Raw genomic sequence first — 16404 nt, forward strand, 5'->3', positions numbered from 1 at the left:
AGTTCCTGCTCCCAGCTACTTTCCTGCCCTTGACCTTGTTTGGTTATTCATTCCTTTCATGATTTCTGTTAAGTCAACATTTCCTCCCTTTTCCTTAAGCTTGTTCATGTTGGGTTTCAGTAACTTGGAAAGAAAAGAGCCCTAACACAAAAATTGGGTCCCAGAAGGAAAATGGTTCATTAATATCCCTGAACTGTGGGACTCACTGAGTAGAGGGGACTGAGAAGCAATAAAAATTCCACCATCCTTGATTTGAAGATAGATTTTTGTAGTAAAGCAATTAAATGGTCAATTATCACCTGCCATCTCAGGATTCAGATCACATGCCCACTAAAACTATAAATGTAGGCAATTTGGAAGAAAAAAATTCTAATGTTTTAGCCTTTAGCAAGATGCTATGGCAGAGACAAGCCCAAACTAGCCCTTCTGAACAAGATCATTCACATCAGATCATTCCTTCCAGTCAATCTTCTCAAACAATATTGAGCATCACATGATCCAAGCATTGCTGAACAGGAAAAATGTGTAGGTTCCAAGATTAATGCATGGTTGCAAAAAGCTTGGTAACTAAGGTATTGTAGAACAAGGTCATTTAAGGAGAGAGAAGAACGAACAAACCTAAGTCCCTTCAACCCCATCCAAGCACCTCCATTCTTGTATCATCTTGCCTGACTATATAAATCATAGTCAGCTGGAATGCCTCCCAAGAGCATTCTCCTGGCCAGGTTTTAGAGCAAAGAAACCAGGTCTCTTCACTCTAGCTCAGATAAGGTCCAAGTCTAATAGGAAAAGCTTCAAAATATCCTTGGGGGGAATGGCAAGTCCCTAGACTGTATGATAAGATAGAAGCAGTGCTTCTATAGCCAGGACCCTGAGGATTTCTGAATCATTAGCAGATACAAAACCCTTCAAATGAAACTTATAACTAACTAATTAGGGGGTTAAGACAGTTCTGTTGCAAGAAAAACTCCAAACCTAGAGACCTAGTAATTATTGAAGCTTGTCCCAAATTTTTCCCCACATCCATCCCGTCCCAAATTACTCTCACCTTACAGTAGCCGTGAACTATGACAGTAATATGTTCTCAGCAAAGAAACTGCTTCATTGGCCTCCTCTGAGGAAGCTCTCGACAAATAATGTCTAAGAGATAGGAGTCAAGGGAGCCTAAGCAGCCAACCAAAGAACTCATGCTCTTACTCTGCAAATTAATAAATGGGGCCTTGGTGTTTTCTGGTCTAATATTTGCCTTGGTATCCTCATCTGGCAGAAGCCAGAATATTGAGGGCAGGGCCCAGAACTACAAATTTTAACAACCTCCCACAGAGGATTGATTCTTATGCATCCTGATGTGAAGAAACACTGCGGTAAAAAAATATTAAAAGGTAACCGTGCTGAATACCTTGATGAAGCTTAAACCCCCATTTTGAATATGCTACCCATTATTTTATAAATTATTTTATATATTTATATATTATATAAATTATTTTATATAAATTATTTTGTTATATAAATTCATCCAGATGCAGCTAAGTCTCACCTAAATAAAACTCTCTAGTCATTCACAATGACCTCATATTGCCTTGGGCACTTACCATCTTTGTCACTTTTTCTCAGCCTTTTTATAGCAGTTTGGATCATTATTTGTGCTCTTCCATCTTTTTTGACTCCCCGAGACCCGTGTTATACTCTCATTGTCCGGATCTGGCAGTACCTTTCATGTAATTGAAACTCCAGAAATTCTTATTGTTAACTAATTAGTAGTTGATCTTTCTCTTAGTTTCTTTCACTTGATTCACTTTTTTAAATAATCCCTACACTGTCTTCAGATGCATCCCTACCCTTCAAGCTCTCCTCATTCAGCATTCTTGTTTTCGACCTCCTTCCTCCCTAATCATTCTCCCACACCCCTTTCTGTCTTTCACCTTCCCATATTTGCCAACCACTTTGCTTGTCTGGTTTTCCCTTTGCTGATGTGTGATCATGTAATTATGTTTAATAACTTCCGGTGTGCAAACACTATAACTGCTCTGTCTAGTTTGCCCAGGAGCAGAGTCAAAGAAGTGCAGTTCTCTTGGGTAGACCTGTAGGGTGCCATGGAAAGAAAATTCATCACGGACACTTCAGGCAAAGTAAGTGCTACCTTTAAAATACATTTATATCATTTCCATTAGTTATCTAAAAAGTATACACTGAAACTAAGTTAAGAAACCATTTTCTCCAATCAGATTAGCAAGGATTTTTTTTTATTTATTGTTTCATATTTTATTTTATTTATTTATTTATTTTTTTTATGAAATTTATTGACAAATTGGTTTCCATTCAACACCCAGTGCTCATCCCAAAAGGTGCCCTCCTCAATACCCATCACCCACCCTCCCCTCCCTCCCACCCCCCATCAACCCTCAGTTTGTTCTCAGTTTTTAACAGTAACGACAATACCTAATGTTTTCCCACTTGTGGAAACTCAAGCATCACTGATGGGAGAATAACTTTTTCGGAACCTCCTGGGTGATAGTTTGACAATATTGTAGCAAATGCTTAAAAATGTGTCTATCATTTGACCCGGAAATTTATTCCAAGGAAATACTTATGTTGTTTTTATAAATAGGTTAATCATGGCATTGTTTTTAAGAGGACAACACTGGAAACAAGATATGTCAAATACTAGGAAACCGATTAAATAAATTCTGATATATTAGTCAATAAAGTCCTAAGTGATTATTTTAAATTACCTGGAAAATACTTATAAAGCAAAGTGCAAGAACAGACTGTAAAATAGTTTTCTTAGTATGATTACACAAACACACATAGCATATCAATTGGAAAGACTTAACATAAAATGTTACAAACAGTAATAGCTGAGTGCCAGATTTGCCATTTTCCGCCCCCCTTTACGTGTCTGAGCTTTCCAAGTTTTTTGCCATGAGTGTGTACCATTTTGAAATTAGGAAAGCGTTTTTCATAAAGTATACACTTTTACTGGAGTTTGGTAGGTGAAAGCAGAATTATTTCATCTTGAGAAAGAAGTAGTGTTTTTCTATATAATTTTATTTGAACTTCTCTTGTGGCATTTGTTCCTTTTCTTTGTAATATAATACATATATTATCTCCTCTATCTAAATTTCTTGGAGACATAACAGAGTCAGTCAGTTCAGTATATCTTACAATTACTAGCGCAGAAAACTTGCAAATGGAACATACATAAAATCATAAAGCGTACTAGGGCCACCAGATATTAAGCTCTATCAAAAGTAAAGTATTTGATCATTGCGGTACTGCTGCAAGAACTGTCAGGATGATATATGGAACAAGAGAAATGGCTTCCAAAGAGAAACCTGTAAATTTGAGAACTTGTACATATATAGTAAAGGGGCTAATTAAGCATAAATGAAAGAAATAATCAAGAGTTCATGTTAGGACAATTCATTTAGATTCTCTAACTGCACATCGCACAAAAAAATGATTTTAAGTTGGATTTAAGAATTAAACACTTAGAAGTCAAACTATAAAAATCTAGAATGAGAAGAAATATTTATTTGGTCTCTATACAGAGAGAATTTCCAAGGCATAAAAATGGGATAAATAACAAAGGAAAAGAAGCTTCTAACCAAAATTTTTAAATGTGTGTATGTGCGCACACATGCACGTAAATGCACAAAAATTAAGGTTCAAATATCAATCAGGGAAAATCATGTACAGCAAGCTGACAGGCAATAACTTATTCCTTTAATGTGTAAAGAGGTCAAATGATTAATGAGAAAAACACCAAGATGCGAGTAGATACATACATTAACTCAATGACCAAATACTCCACGAAACAGGAAAGTATATATGACTAATATAAACATGGAAAATATTCAATATTATTAGCATTCAAAAAATACTAGTAAAAGAGATTGATTTTTTGTGTCTATTAGATATTTTGGTTTCAATGACTATGGTCAGTGCTAATGAGGGTGGGATAAATGATGATATAGATATTCTTTTACTTCTAGGAATTGTGCCAAATTATTAAACATTTCTACTAAGAGATTTGGAAATCAATTCAGCCTTAGCAATGTCTCTATCTTTTCCAAAATAATTGTTACTTAAGGAAACCAGGCAAGTCAAAATTATGAACAAAGCTGTTTATCACATTAGACTTTAGAACAGTCAAAACAATGGAAATGATTACATTTGTAAGTGGTTACTAAGCAAACTGGAACATTCGAATGATGAAATACAAAGTAGCCATTTATTTATTTATTTTTAATGTTTATTTCTTTATTTTGAGAGAGAGAACAAACAAGCAGGGGAGGTGTAGAGAGAGGGAGAGAGAGAGAATCCCAAGCAGGCTCTGCCCTGTCAGCCCCGAGCCCCACATGGGGCTCAAACCCATGAACTGTGAGATCAAGACCTGACCTGAAATCAAGAGTCAGACACTTAACCAACTGAGCCACCCGGGTGCCCCAAAAGTGGCCATTTATAATTCTGATTACAGGGGTGCCTGGGTGGCTCAGTCAGAAAAGCACATGACTTTTGATCTTGGGGTCATGGGTTTCAGTCTCACGCTGGGTGTAGTGATTACTAAAAAAAATAGTTAAAATTCTGATTACAAAGCATTTGAAGTGATGAGAAAATGCCTACTTACAAGTAAATGACAAATGGTCATTACATGGTGGCTGTCACTAGCAAAAAAGCAGAATACAAAACTGTAGACATGATCTCTACTGTATCAAAATTGTTTTAAGAGACTAGAAGGAAATATGCTAAAATTTCAGTAGGTTGCATCCAAAATTGCAGTGATCTTTTATTTATGATTTTTGTACTTTACTAATTATAACAAATAAGTGTCGTTTGTATGATCAGAATAAAAATTAATTTTTTTCACAAAAGTTTTGTTGTCCTGGTGTCAACAGACAATCACATGCCGGGCAGCCATTGCCTGGAAAACAGGTTCTACTCTTGCAATTGAGGAAGTACAAGTCGATCCACCAAAGGCTCGGGAAGTTCGTATTAAGGTAAATTTAAGTCTTTTAACTTTTACCTTTGTAGGTAAATGTAAGGAAATCCTGTTTCATGAAGTGAAACATATTTTATATGTAATACATATAACATTTGCATTTGGGGTCTGTCCACTTCTCTTAGTAAAATGAATTTTTTAAACTAAGATAAATGAATAGAGGTAATGAATGTTTAATATATTCTTAATATTTGTAAAATACTGGTAATTTACTCATCTACCATAATTACTTTTTAAGTATTGAAATTTTTACTTAAATTACATAACATCATAGGTCTATATACTTCACAATGTGACCTAGAAGGTGTTTTAAGTACTAACTTCTTTTCATTGAGGGAAAGGCGACAAGAACTGCATTTCCCCCTACTTCAATGATACAAAATTGATATCAACAAATGAATATGCAATGACTAACAGACTAATGTTCCATCTCTATTGTTTGGAGCTCACACATGATAACCTCAGAAAATGTCTGAAAAAGTTCACTGTGTGGTAAATTTCAATTTCTAGGAATGAGCAGCTAGGACTCCATGATAGTCTTCAAAGTGACTTGGAAGAGTTAACAATTATTGAACAGAGCTTGGACCAGGAATGGGAAAACAATGACCTGTCAACAGCTTCTTGCCCCTCTCAAATCAAACTTTTGATCAATACATCCCAAATTTTATAAAACCATTAAATACCCAAGATTAGGAGTATTATTACTCCTAATTAAACATTAATATTCACCTATCTTCTAATTTGAGATCAGGAAATTGAACACTTGACTTAATAAATAAGACAAATACTGGATGCCATATGCATCTAGTCATACTATATCTAATCAAAGTCGAAGGTGTAGGAGGATGGCTACAGGAGTAACAGAGACAAGGAATAAAGGGAATTGGAAAGATGCCAAAAGGAAAAGGTGATGGAGGGAAGTATAAAAAGACAGACAGGCAGTGAAAGACAAAACAGGAGAATTTGGGAACACTGAATAAATTATCAAGTCCATATCTAGTATTACACTCAAGATTTTATTTCACCAATGAGATATGGTAAAGAACAAAATGAAAATTGATAAGAATGTACACAAAGAAAGAAGTTTGGTAACTGACTGCTGTTCAGAAGCTGTATTTTTCTATTTATCATCCATCTAAACAGCATTTAATTAGTCCTTATTGTGTACTGGGTCACCATCTGCTGAAATGTTTACTAGTTAATTAGTCAATATTCTCTGTTCTTACATTGATAGGCTCCTTAACTACAAAGGCTACACCCTAAATAATAAATCCACAATAGGCTACCAAGGTAGAAGTTGCATAGCAAGAAACTCAGCAACATCACACTGAACCCTGAACAAATCAAGGTTAAGGACTGGGTCTGTTCATAAGAACAGTCAATTCCACCTCCAGCTTATGCCATGGGAAACTTCCCCAAAATAACTGCATACTCTTATTTGATATGTAGAACCAAAGTAATAAGGAGATTCCAGCCTGCTGCATACCTAAAACAACACTTCTAGCCTTTGACAGCATCTTGAAGCCATTTTAGCACTGTGGGAACCAAAACCATAGCATATTTCTCATGAGCACTTTCTCTTCACCAGGATCCTTCATTTGCCAGGATCATATACCACAGTTGTTCCCAGTGTTCCAGCTATAAATGCTGCCACTCTCACCACACACACTGGAGAACTAGTCAATATGCTCAGGCATAGGCTTTTCCGGCTGCAACCCAGGCACAGCAGTAACTTAGGGGCTACGGTACATGAAATGTTTCATTTTTATGACCAATGTCATTGGGTCAGGTCTATTAACAGATAAGAAAACTCAGGCCATTAACTAAGAAAGTTTTAAAACTTCACAACGTCAACTAAATTTTGCAATGGTTAATTTTAACTTAAATTCATTGTTACATTATTAATTTAAAGAATGTTCTCAATGTATAAATTTGAAATGTTAAAAACAGATTTTCCCAGAGCATTGGAAAAACATTCAACAGTATGGGCCTAAAATTCTTTGTTTCTCAATCATGGTGTTATTGATAATGTGGCAAAAAGTCCTTCATTGTATGTGATTGTCCATCATATTTCAAAACTATTTGATGACATAAATGTACAAAGTAGATTTCGAAAAAATCTAAGTTTATTTCCAGGTCTTAACATGTGCCACGTAACTTTGGACAAGTCATTCTAAGTCTCTGAATCTCCCTTTCCTCACCTCTAAATTGGGAATGATACAATCCGCCCTGTATTCCTCTGAGCATTGTAATAGGGATCAAATGACACAGTTCAAGTAAAGAAATTTTTTTAATAATCAGTCTCAGATTAAAAGAAAAAGATAAAGGAAAATTCCAAACCAACTGATTCTTGGCTATTTAATTCTTATGCAGATGATATCTACAGGGATCTGTGGTACTGATGATCATGCAGTAAAAGGATTACTCTCCGTAAACTTTCCTTTTATCCCAGGCCATGAAGGAGCTGGGATTGTAGAGAGTATTGGCGAAGGAGTGAGCTCAGTGAAACCAGGTAGGAAGTGGGGTAATGAAACCTTCCCACAAACAGCCTCCCAAAGAGCTCCCCTGCACAGAGAAGGAACTTAAAATGCATTCACTGGGGTGCCTGGGTGGCTCAGTCGGTTAAACATCCGACTTCAGCTCAGATTATGATCTCACAGTTCGTGAGTTCAAGCCCCGCATCCGGCTCTGTGCTGACAGCTCAGAGCGTTAGGGGTCACTGATTGTCTCAAATTCTATGTCTCCCTCTCTCTGTTCCTCCCCCGCTCATGCTCTGTCTGTCTCTCCTTCAAAAATAAATAAAAAACATTAAAATAAAATTTTTTAATAAATAAATAAATAAACAAACAAACAAATAAAATGCATTCACATACTTACAGGAGAAAAAAAACTGGTTTACCTCTAGACTCTTCTAACTAATCACATATCATTATATTAAATGTATTCAGTCATTCCAAGAGTCACATGGTTTCTCTGCTGTTTTCTCTAGCAATTCAGAGGGGCAGTAGCTGAGCCAAGAATATATCCATAACTAAATGAGAGTTGAGATAGGACCAGTGTACTTCTAAATAGACTGAAAACTATTGAGACTGCTCCTTACATACTGTATCCCCCACATGTTTACCACAGTGCCTGTCCCATGGTTAGAATGCATTAGAATGTTTGACAGATGAATGTTCTAATCAACTGGAATATCAAACTTGAATTTTCATTGACAGGATGATGATGATATTTCAAAGAATCAAAGAAAGCAAGTATATGTTCTTCCCCAGACTACCAAAAAAGATCTGGACATAGCTATTCTTAGCCTGTCTGAAATGATTAGAGTGAAGAAGAGCAATCACACAGATTAAGATACTATAGAACCTCACAACTTGGAACCAGGCACACAAAGAGATTTAATAAAGGGCATGGTCAGGATATTTGTGAAACTCTTACCAGGGAATTCATTTGGCAAACAATTATGAGATACCTACATTGAATCTGACACTAGGCACAGAAAGGCAACAAAAGTAAAAAGGCATGGTCTATCTCCAAGAACATAATGCAAACAGAAGAGATATATGCTCTAACTCCTCTTTAGCTTAAAAAAAAAAAAAAATTCCAGTGAAAGTTTTGTGTAAAACAATGAGGGGTTGGAGGAGAAAGAGTTGGAGGAGAAAGGACAAGAGAGCAAAAGTTCTCCTGAATTTGAGATCCACTACCTTTGGAATTTTTAAGGGCCAGTGAAGTTAAGATGTGCCTTATCTAAACTTACAAGAGAAACTAATGTTACACCATATGTTAACTAACTGGAATTTAAATGAAAACTTAAAAAGAAAACAGCAATGGGCAATGTTATGCTGGCTACCATAATCTGCCCACAGCAAGTTTTCAAGCCATCCAATGAAATTTTTATAAACATACTATTGTATTTTTGATCCAGTAATATTTTAAACTAATACTCATATTATTATTTCTCTATATATAGGAGATAAAGTCCTCACACTCGCTATACCACAGTGTAGAGAATGCAGTTCCTGTTTGCATCCCAAGGGAAACTTCTGTGAGAAGCAAGAGTTAGTAATTTACCCCTTACTCTATTATTAAATTGCTGATATTGTATAAGCACTGACCTGTAACTAAACGTGCTCTCTTCTGTCTTTATAATTCCACGTGTCGGTGCCGCCACCTGTAACTGTGTCTGTCACCACGGAACAGTGTTCTACCTTCTTCTGGATTAATGCTGGACAAGACCAGCAGATTTACCTGCAAAGGAAAAAAGATTTATCACTCTTTCCGTGCAAGCACATTCACTGAATATACGGTTGTACCTGAGATTGCAGTGGCAAAAATTGATGCTGCTGCTCCTATGGATAAAGTTAGTATCATAAGCTGCGAGGTGTCTACAGGTTATGGGGCTGCTGTAAATTCGGCCAAGGTGAGGAAGTTACCCATGTGTTAATGAGTGTCATAGTGATTTGCCTGGAAAACATCAAAATGTTCAATAGTTGTATACAGTTCCAAAGGTTTCAACGGTTGTTTTTGTTTGTTTGCTTTCCTAATTACCTATGTGTCCAGGGTTGATTTCTAATACAAACATGCCTTGTGAATTTGTAGGTCACTCGCGGTTCCACGTGCGTGGTCTTTGGACTTGGTGGAGTTGGTTCAGCCATTGTCATGGGCTGTAAAGCATCTGGTGCTTCTAGGATCATTGGGGTTGACATCAATGAGGAGAAGTTTCCCCGGGCAAGAGCATTAGGGGTCACTGATTGTCTCAACCCTCGTAACCTCAAGAAACCTGTCCAGCAGGTGGTCATGGAAATGACAAGAGTTGGTGTTGACTTTGCCTTTGAAGCCATTGGACTCAGTGATACGATGGTAGGTGGGCTTAGGGCACAGTGCATAGATGCTTAAAGAGGGTGGGGCGGGAGTGAGAAAAACATGCTAAATATCCTCACATAGATGGGTATAAACTCTCCCGAACATACATTTTGGACCTGTGGACCCCAAATGTAAAAATGGAATATAAATTCACTCTAAAATATCTATTTTAAAAATAAAAGCAATATATACTTAAAGATATGTCATTATAATACACAAAATTTAAACATTCAAAAGGCCATAATACCAGTATTCCCTTTTCTTTATTCCTAGGTCTTCAGATATACTCTTATATTTAAGTATAAACATTATTTAACTCACAAGATAATTATGGGTCCTGTGTCAGAAGTCCTAGGGATATAAGGGTGGACAAAATAGGCACTACACTCTTGGATCTTACAGTTCAGAGGAGAGAATATATAGACATTTAATATGTTTTATTGTGTACCTAACATACTTGATAGACAAATAAAGGAAGTAAAGGTAGTAACATAGGTAAAAGAGAAAATAAGGCAAAATGGAGAAAAGGAGGAAGACAACAGGACAATGAGCCAGAAAAGGAAGTAAAACAAATATATAAGATATGAAAAAGTACACTGTACATCCCTGCAAAACTGAATTAAAAATAAATAAATAAAGCTTCACACACCCATGTATGTATATGTTTTATTTTAATAGAAATGAGTTAGAGAACCATGGCAAGTGAGAAGGTCTGGCAAAGGCAGTGAGTAATTTTATTTAATAAATATATGGTCCTCACTATATATCAGATAGTGTTCTAAATGTCTTAAGAATGGTAAATTATTTAATCTTCATAACAATTCTATGAAGTAGGCAGTATTAGTCTTCCTTTTACAAATGAAGAAACTGAGGCATATGGAGGTTAAGTAACTTATCTAAGGTCACACAGCTAGCACAGTCTTTCTCACTAAACTCTACTGGTTCTGTAATGAAATCCCATCACTAGCAGTGTTGAAGGTGAGGTTGAGATAGCATCTGGCCAGGAAGAGGTTCGAGATCTAGGAACACAATCCCTCGACCTCTGGTGGTAGTTGTTACTTGTGTGGGAAGGCACTTACGGTCATTATTGTTGTTATCAGATTGCTGCTTGGGATTCCTGCCACCGGAGCTATGGTGTCTGTCTGATAGTTGGGGTGGCTTCATCAAATTCACAGCTTTCCCTGAACGCACCAGATATTATCTCTGGACGGACACTGAAGGGTGTGTGTTTAGGAGGTAGGTCAACAAACAGAAGGGACTAGTTGGTTGCTCTCATGAAATCCCTTTTGACTTTGTAGAAACATACAAAATTCCTCCTCTTGGGGAAACAGAGCTATAATGGTAGAGGTCTTCAAAGACTTCTCCAATAAGTTGGAGAGCTTTGCAAATCAACTTCAGTTAATTTAATTAAATAGGCTTTTTTAAGTTCAAATACAAATTTTATCTCCTACAAAATAGTTTTTGGGTTTTGCCAGTGTTTCAAACAATTCAGTCAACTTCAGTTCCAAATGCTGGTGAGTTCAAAGTTTATTCTGCTACTTTAGCTGCATATCTTTTGGATAATTATATGCACCAACCTGGAGTTTTGGTACCAGCTTTTATCCTCCCAGAGGAGCCCTTATTTCTGAGCATTATTGACCAACAGCTTCAGTCAATTAACATTCCCATCTGCACGTAGTTCCCAATGCCATCTCTATGTGTGTATGAATACACAGAAGAGGAAATTTTGGGTAAAGGTAAGCCCAGGAGGTGGGCTATAAACTGCTAGTTTAAAAAGACCATTTTTCAACCCAGTAACACGTGAATACTGACCCAATTTTTCTCTAAAGGAATTCTAGGTAACAGAACTGTCTGTAGCAGCCACACTTAGTAACAGCAGTCAATAGCTTCTGATGTATAAATGATTTATCTTTCATGTTCAATGTCAGATTTTCAGAAGAAAATCTCCATCACAAGTTTACACTTGTTGCCTTTTGGTTGGTTTGGCATTTCTCAAATCTTATCACAATAGCCTTTTTTTTGTTTTGCAGATTATAAAACCAGAGACTGTATTCCCCAACTAGTGACTGATTACCTGCAAAATAAAATTAATATAGATCCTTTAATAACCCATCAGTTGCCTTTTGACCAACTCCACAAAGCTTTCGAGTTGTACCATGCTGGAAAAACGTGAGTGCTTTATTTGATGATCTCCACTACCCTGAATTCACAGAGAAATGACTCTTCAAACATTTCCAAGTGGTTTTGTGAGAAAGAGATGGCCACTTGGATCTTCAATATCTTTCGCACTCTCTACCTTATTTCTTACTATTACCAGGATTAGAAAAAGTTTTACCTATAAGCCCCTCTTTGGGAAATTTCCACATCAGCCTATTTTTTAAAAATGTTCAAGGATTCCATATAATACTAAGAAGCACTTGACACTACATTGGCCAATTATGTATTACTTTTCTGGTTAGAGAAATGATCTAGAATGAATGAGTTGACATTACTGAAGTCATACAATTTTGCGAGGAATCTTAGAGGCAGAGGTTTAGATTCCACCTAGGGCACAAATCCTTCTGCATCATTTCTGACAAATGGTCACTCTGTTTCATTCAGCTAGCAAACCTTCGGGGATGGAGTGTTCACTCAGTGTGTTCATTTATTCATTCAATGTTTATTTTGTGATGGTGCAGTGTTTGCCGGGACTGTCCTAAGTGCTAGAGATGCCATTAGAGAATAAGCAACAATAAGTAAAGGAGGAATTACTCCTGTGATGAATGCTTTGATTTTCTCATTCTGATGCTAAGCACATCTCCCTTTCAAATTCTCTCCCCCAATTCTACCTATATTCCCTGATTGGTAAGTGATTTAAAAAAATTTTTTTTAATCTAGGTCTTTAAGTTTTACCCTGCTATACCACCTTCTTGGTTTTGACCTAGCATGTCAGCCAATCTGAATCAGAAATAAAGAATCAAGAAACCTCATCTGAAATTTTATGCACAGATTATGGAGAATGCAGAGAGGGGATCTAGCAGACAGTATACATGCTGTAAAAGGAACACCCCCCCAAAAAAAAATTATTATTTTTTCCTAAGAAGACACAGTGCTAGATTCTGGGGCTGACAAAAGCTGATCAGAAGCCATAGCAGAGGGTTTGGATGTCTTTGTGATCACACAGCCTGAGAAACAGTCCTCAAAGCTGAGGCCTTCCTTTCTGATGTTGGATACTGATGTTGATCCTGCTTTCACCATATCCAAGTGGTGATATTAACAATGATCCCAATCAGAGGATCAAGTGATATTTCATATAGGTGAACTAGGATGAAGGTGGAATTGGGAGGGGGTACGAAGGAAAATGTAGGCAATGCAACGTCACATAATACAGTGCATAATTGCTTTGCTGAAATCACTGTTTCTTAAGCAATTCAATCACTTTACTATTACACTTTTATGTTTCAGCATCCGCTGTATTCTGCTGTTCTGAGATCCCAGATGATAAAAGGTGAAAGGGCATCCTTGGGGATATCATTCCTTTCCTGTATCACCTCTCTGATCATTCCAGTACAGTGGAAAGAGGTGTACCAGAGATGGAAATGCAGTGTAATTGTGAAAAATGAAATATGTGCATCTTGAACACAGCTGTAATAAAATAACTGCTCAGAGAACAGATATTACATAATTTGTTCTGTGACTTTAAAAAGAGAAATGATGGGATTTAGTGATGACATTGTTGATATGTCCATCAACCCAATTGATCTCTGTCACCAGTCCATGAAAGGTGTCACTGACTTATCCCTTGTTGCCATTCTCAGAGTACCTCCATAATACACAGATTTCTCTGTATCTTTCATGCCACACCAGGGTTTGCATGATTTTGCTTCTTCCTGAACATGCTGGGGTATCATAAATCTTTGGAAGGCTATCTCAGGACACAGTAAGCCATTTTCTATGCTAAGGTCTTTAGACCATTCTATCCCTCTACCTATGAAATGCTGAGCCACGGTTCACTGCTTTCAAACACAAAAATGCATTTGGGAAATCTTGCCAATTCCACCCCTAGGTAGTAGGTATAGGACCCTCTCAGAAGAATTCTTCCATATCTACAAGCTCCAAACTCCCTCTTCAAGTCTTTGAGCCAGTATAATCATTTCTATTCTCCTTAATCCTTCAGCTTTTGAAACACAAAAGCTGACAGGAAAATTCCTCTTAGAATTGCTTTAATTCAATATCCCTTCCCGATATCTGAGTCCAGAATATCCAGTTGACATAATGGGGAAAGGTCCAGGAATTAAAAAAAAAAAAAAGAAAAAAAGAAAAGAAAAGAAAAGAAAGAAAAATATTTTTTAAAGGTGATTATGTTAAACATGATCCTGAAAGTCTAGTTCTGTCACTTTCTCAATAAGCTCTTCTCTCTCTCAGTATCCACTGCCACACTGTAAAACAGGGAAAATAAGAACAATGTTGTTGGATGATTTTTAAGACTGGAGATCATGTGTTTAACATAGAGATTGATATGACTGAATATAAATTTAACTCAACACTGAAGTTCAAGACTAAAATTATCTAAGCAAATTTAATCCCTAAAAATAACTATCATTAAACTGTCCTGGGTAGAGACATCACCATAAACACAAAACCTACATATAACACAATGGCACTAAATCTATATCTTTAAATAATCACTCTGAATGTAAATGGACTAAACGCCCCAATCAAAAGACATAGGGTATCAGAATGAATAACAAAAAACAAGATCCATCTGTATGCTGCCTATAAGAGACTCATTTTTAGACCCGAGGACACCTGATTGAAAGTGAGGGGACAGAGAACCATCTATCATGCTAATGGACATCAAAAGAAAACTGGAGTAGTCATACTTATGTCAGGTAAACTAGATTTCAAAACACAGACTGCAACAAGAGATGAAGAAGGGCATTATATCATAATTGAGGGGTCTATCCATCAAGAAGAGCTAACAATTGTAAATGTTAATGCTCCCAACATGAGAGCACCCAAATATATAAATCAATTAATCACACACATAAACAAATATATAGATAATAATATTAATTATAGGGGACTTTAATACTCCACTTACAGAAATGGACAGGTCATCTAGGCAGAAAATCAATAAGGAACAATGGCTCAGATGACACACTGGACCAGATGGACTAACAGATATATCCAGAACATTTCATCCTCAAGCAGAAGAACACATTCTTCTCAAGCACATATGGAACACTCTCAAAATAGAACACATACTGTGTCACAAAACAGCCCTCAACAAGATTGAGATCATACCATGCATATTTTCAGATCACAATGCTATAAAACATGAAATCAACCACAAAAAAAAAATTTTAGAAAGCCCACAAATACATGGAGGATAAAGAACATCGTACTAAAGAATGAATGGCTCAACCAGGAAATTAAAGAAGAACTTTAAAAATATATGGAAGTAAATGAAAATGAAAATATGACAGTCTAAACTCGTTGGGATGCAGCAAAGGTAGTCCTAAGAGGAAAATACACTGCAATTCAGTCCTATCCCAAGATGCAAGAAAGGTCCCAAATACACAACCTAACATTACACCTAAAGGAGCTAGAAAGGCAGCACCAAAGAAAGCCCAAATCAGAAGAAAAATAATAAAAATTAGAATAGAAATAAAGAATATAGAATAAAAAAAATGAAAACAAGAACAAAATAAAACAAACAAACAAAAAATCCGGTAGAACAGATAAATGAATCTAAGAGCTGGTTTTTTGAAAGAATAAACAAAATTGATAAACCCCTACCCAGACTTCTCAGGACCTAAATAAAAAAAAAAATCACGAATGAAAGAGGAGAGATCAAACCAACAACACAGAAATACAATTACTAGAACACTATGAAAAAATACATGCCAACAAACTGGACAATCTGGAAGAAATGGACAAATTCCTAGAAACTCACACACTACCAAAACTCAAATGGGAAGAAACAGAAAATTCGAACAGACCCATTTCTGGTGAAGAAATTGAATCAGTTATAAAATAAGAGTCCTGAGTCCAATGGCTTTCCAGGGAAATTCTACCAGACATTTAAAGCAGAGTTAATACCTATTCTTCTCAAGCTCTTCCAAAAAGTAGAAATGGAAGGAAAGCTTCCAGACTCATTCTGTGAAGCAAGCATTACCTTGATTCCCAAACCAAACAAAGACCCCACTAAAAAGGAGAATTACAGACCAATATCTCTGATGGACATGGATGCAAAAATTCTCAACAAGATACTAGCAAATCGAATTCAACAGTATATTAAAATACTTATTCGCCATGATCAACTGGGACTCATTCCTGGGCTGCAGGTTCAATATTTGCACAGCAATCAACGTGATACATCACAATAGAAGAAAGGATGAGAACCATGTGATCTTATCAATAGATGAAGAAAAAGCATTTAACAAAATACAGCACCCTTTCTTAATTAAAACCATCAGGAAAGTTGGGATGGAAGGAATATACCTTAACATCAGAAGAGCCATATATGAAAGGCCCACAGCTAATATTATCCTCAA

The 16404-nt window shown here is 36.4% G+C and overlaps 1 protein-coding gene across 1 annotated transcript; it reads left to right on the forward strand.

The window, feature by feature from the left end:
• The first annotated feature begins 2047 nt into the window (after positions 1-2047).
• LOC115512396 (alcohol dehydrogenase 1-like) lies at positions 2048-13517 on the forward strand. The gene is made up of 9 exons (XM_030313389.1): positions 2048-2129; positions 4899-5000; positions 7376-7514; positions 8973-9060; positions 9203-9422; positions 9602-9862; positions 10966-11101; positions 11896-12034; positions 13310-13517. The coding sequence occupies exons 1-9, from the start codon at positions 2094-2096 to the stop codon at positions 13332-13334; spliced, it is 1146 nt and encodes a 381-aa protein (XP_030169249.1). The 5' UTR covers positions 2048-2093; the 3' UTR covers positions 13335-13517.
• The last annotated feature ends 2887 nt before the right edge of the window (positions 13518-16404 follow it).

This window comes from Lynx canadensis, chromosome B1 (genome assembly GCF_007474595.2).
Source record: "Lynx canadensis isolate LIC74 chromosome B1, mLynCan4.pri.v2, whole genome shotgun sequence".
Taxonomy (NCBI): domain Eukaryota; kingdom Metazoa; phylum Chordata; class Mammalia; order Carnivora; family Felidae; genus Lynx; species Lynx canadensis.

What these genes read in the sequence shown, in the direction of transcription:
- LOC115512396 (XM_030313389.1), top strand. Translation starts at nt 2,094, where the DNA reads ATGGAAAGAAAATTCATCACGGACACTTCAGGCAAA. An exon ending in TCACGGACACTTCAGGCAAA is followed by an intron (nt 2,130 to 4,898) that starts GTAAGTGCTACC and finishes TGGTGTCAACAG; the next exon opens with ACAATCACATGCCGGGCAGC. An exon ending in AACTTCTGTGAGAAGCAAGA is followed by an intron (nt 9,061 to 9,202) that starts GTTAGTAATTTA and finishes ACCACGGAACAG; the next exon opens with TGTTCTACCTTCTTCTGGAT.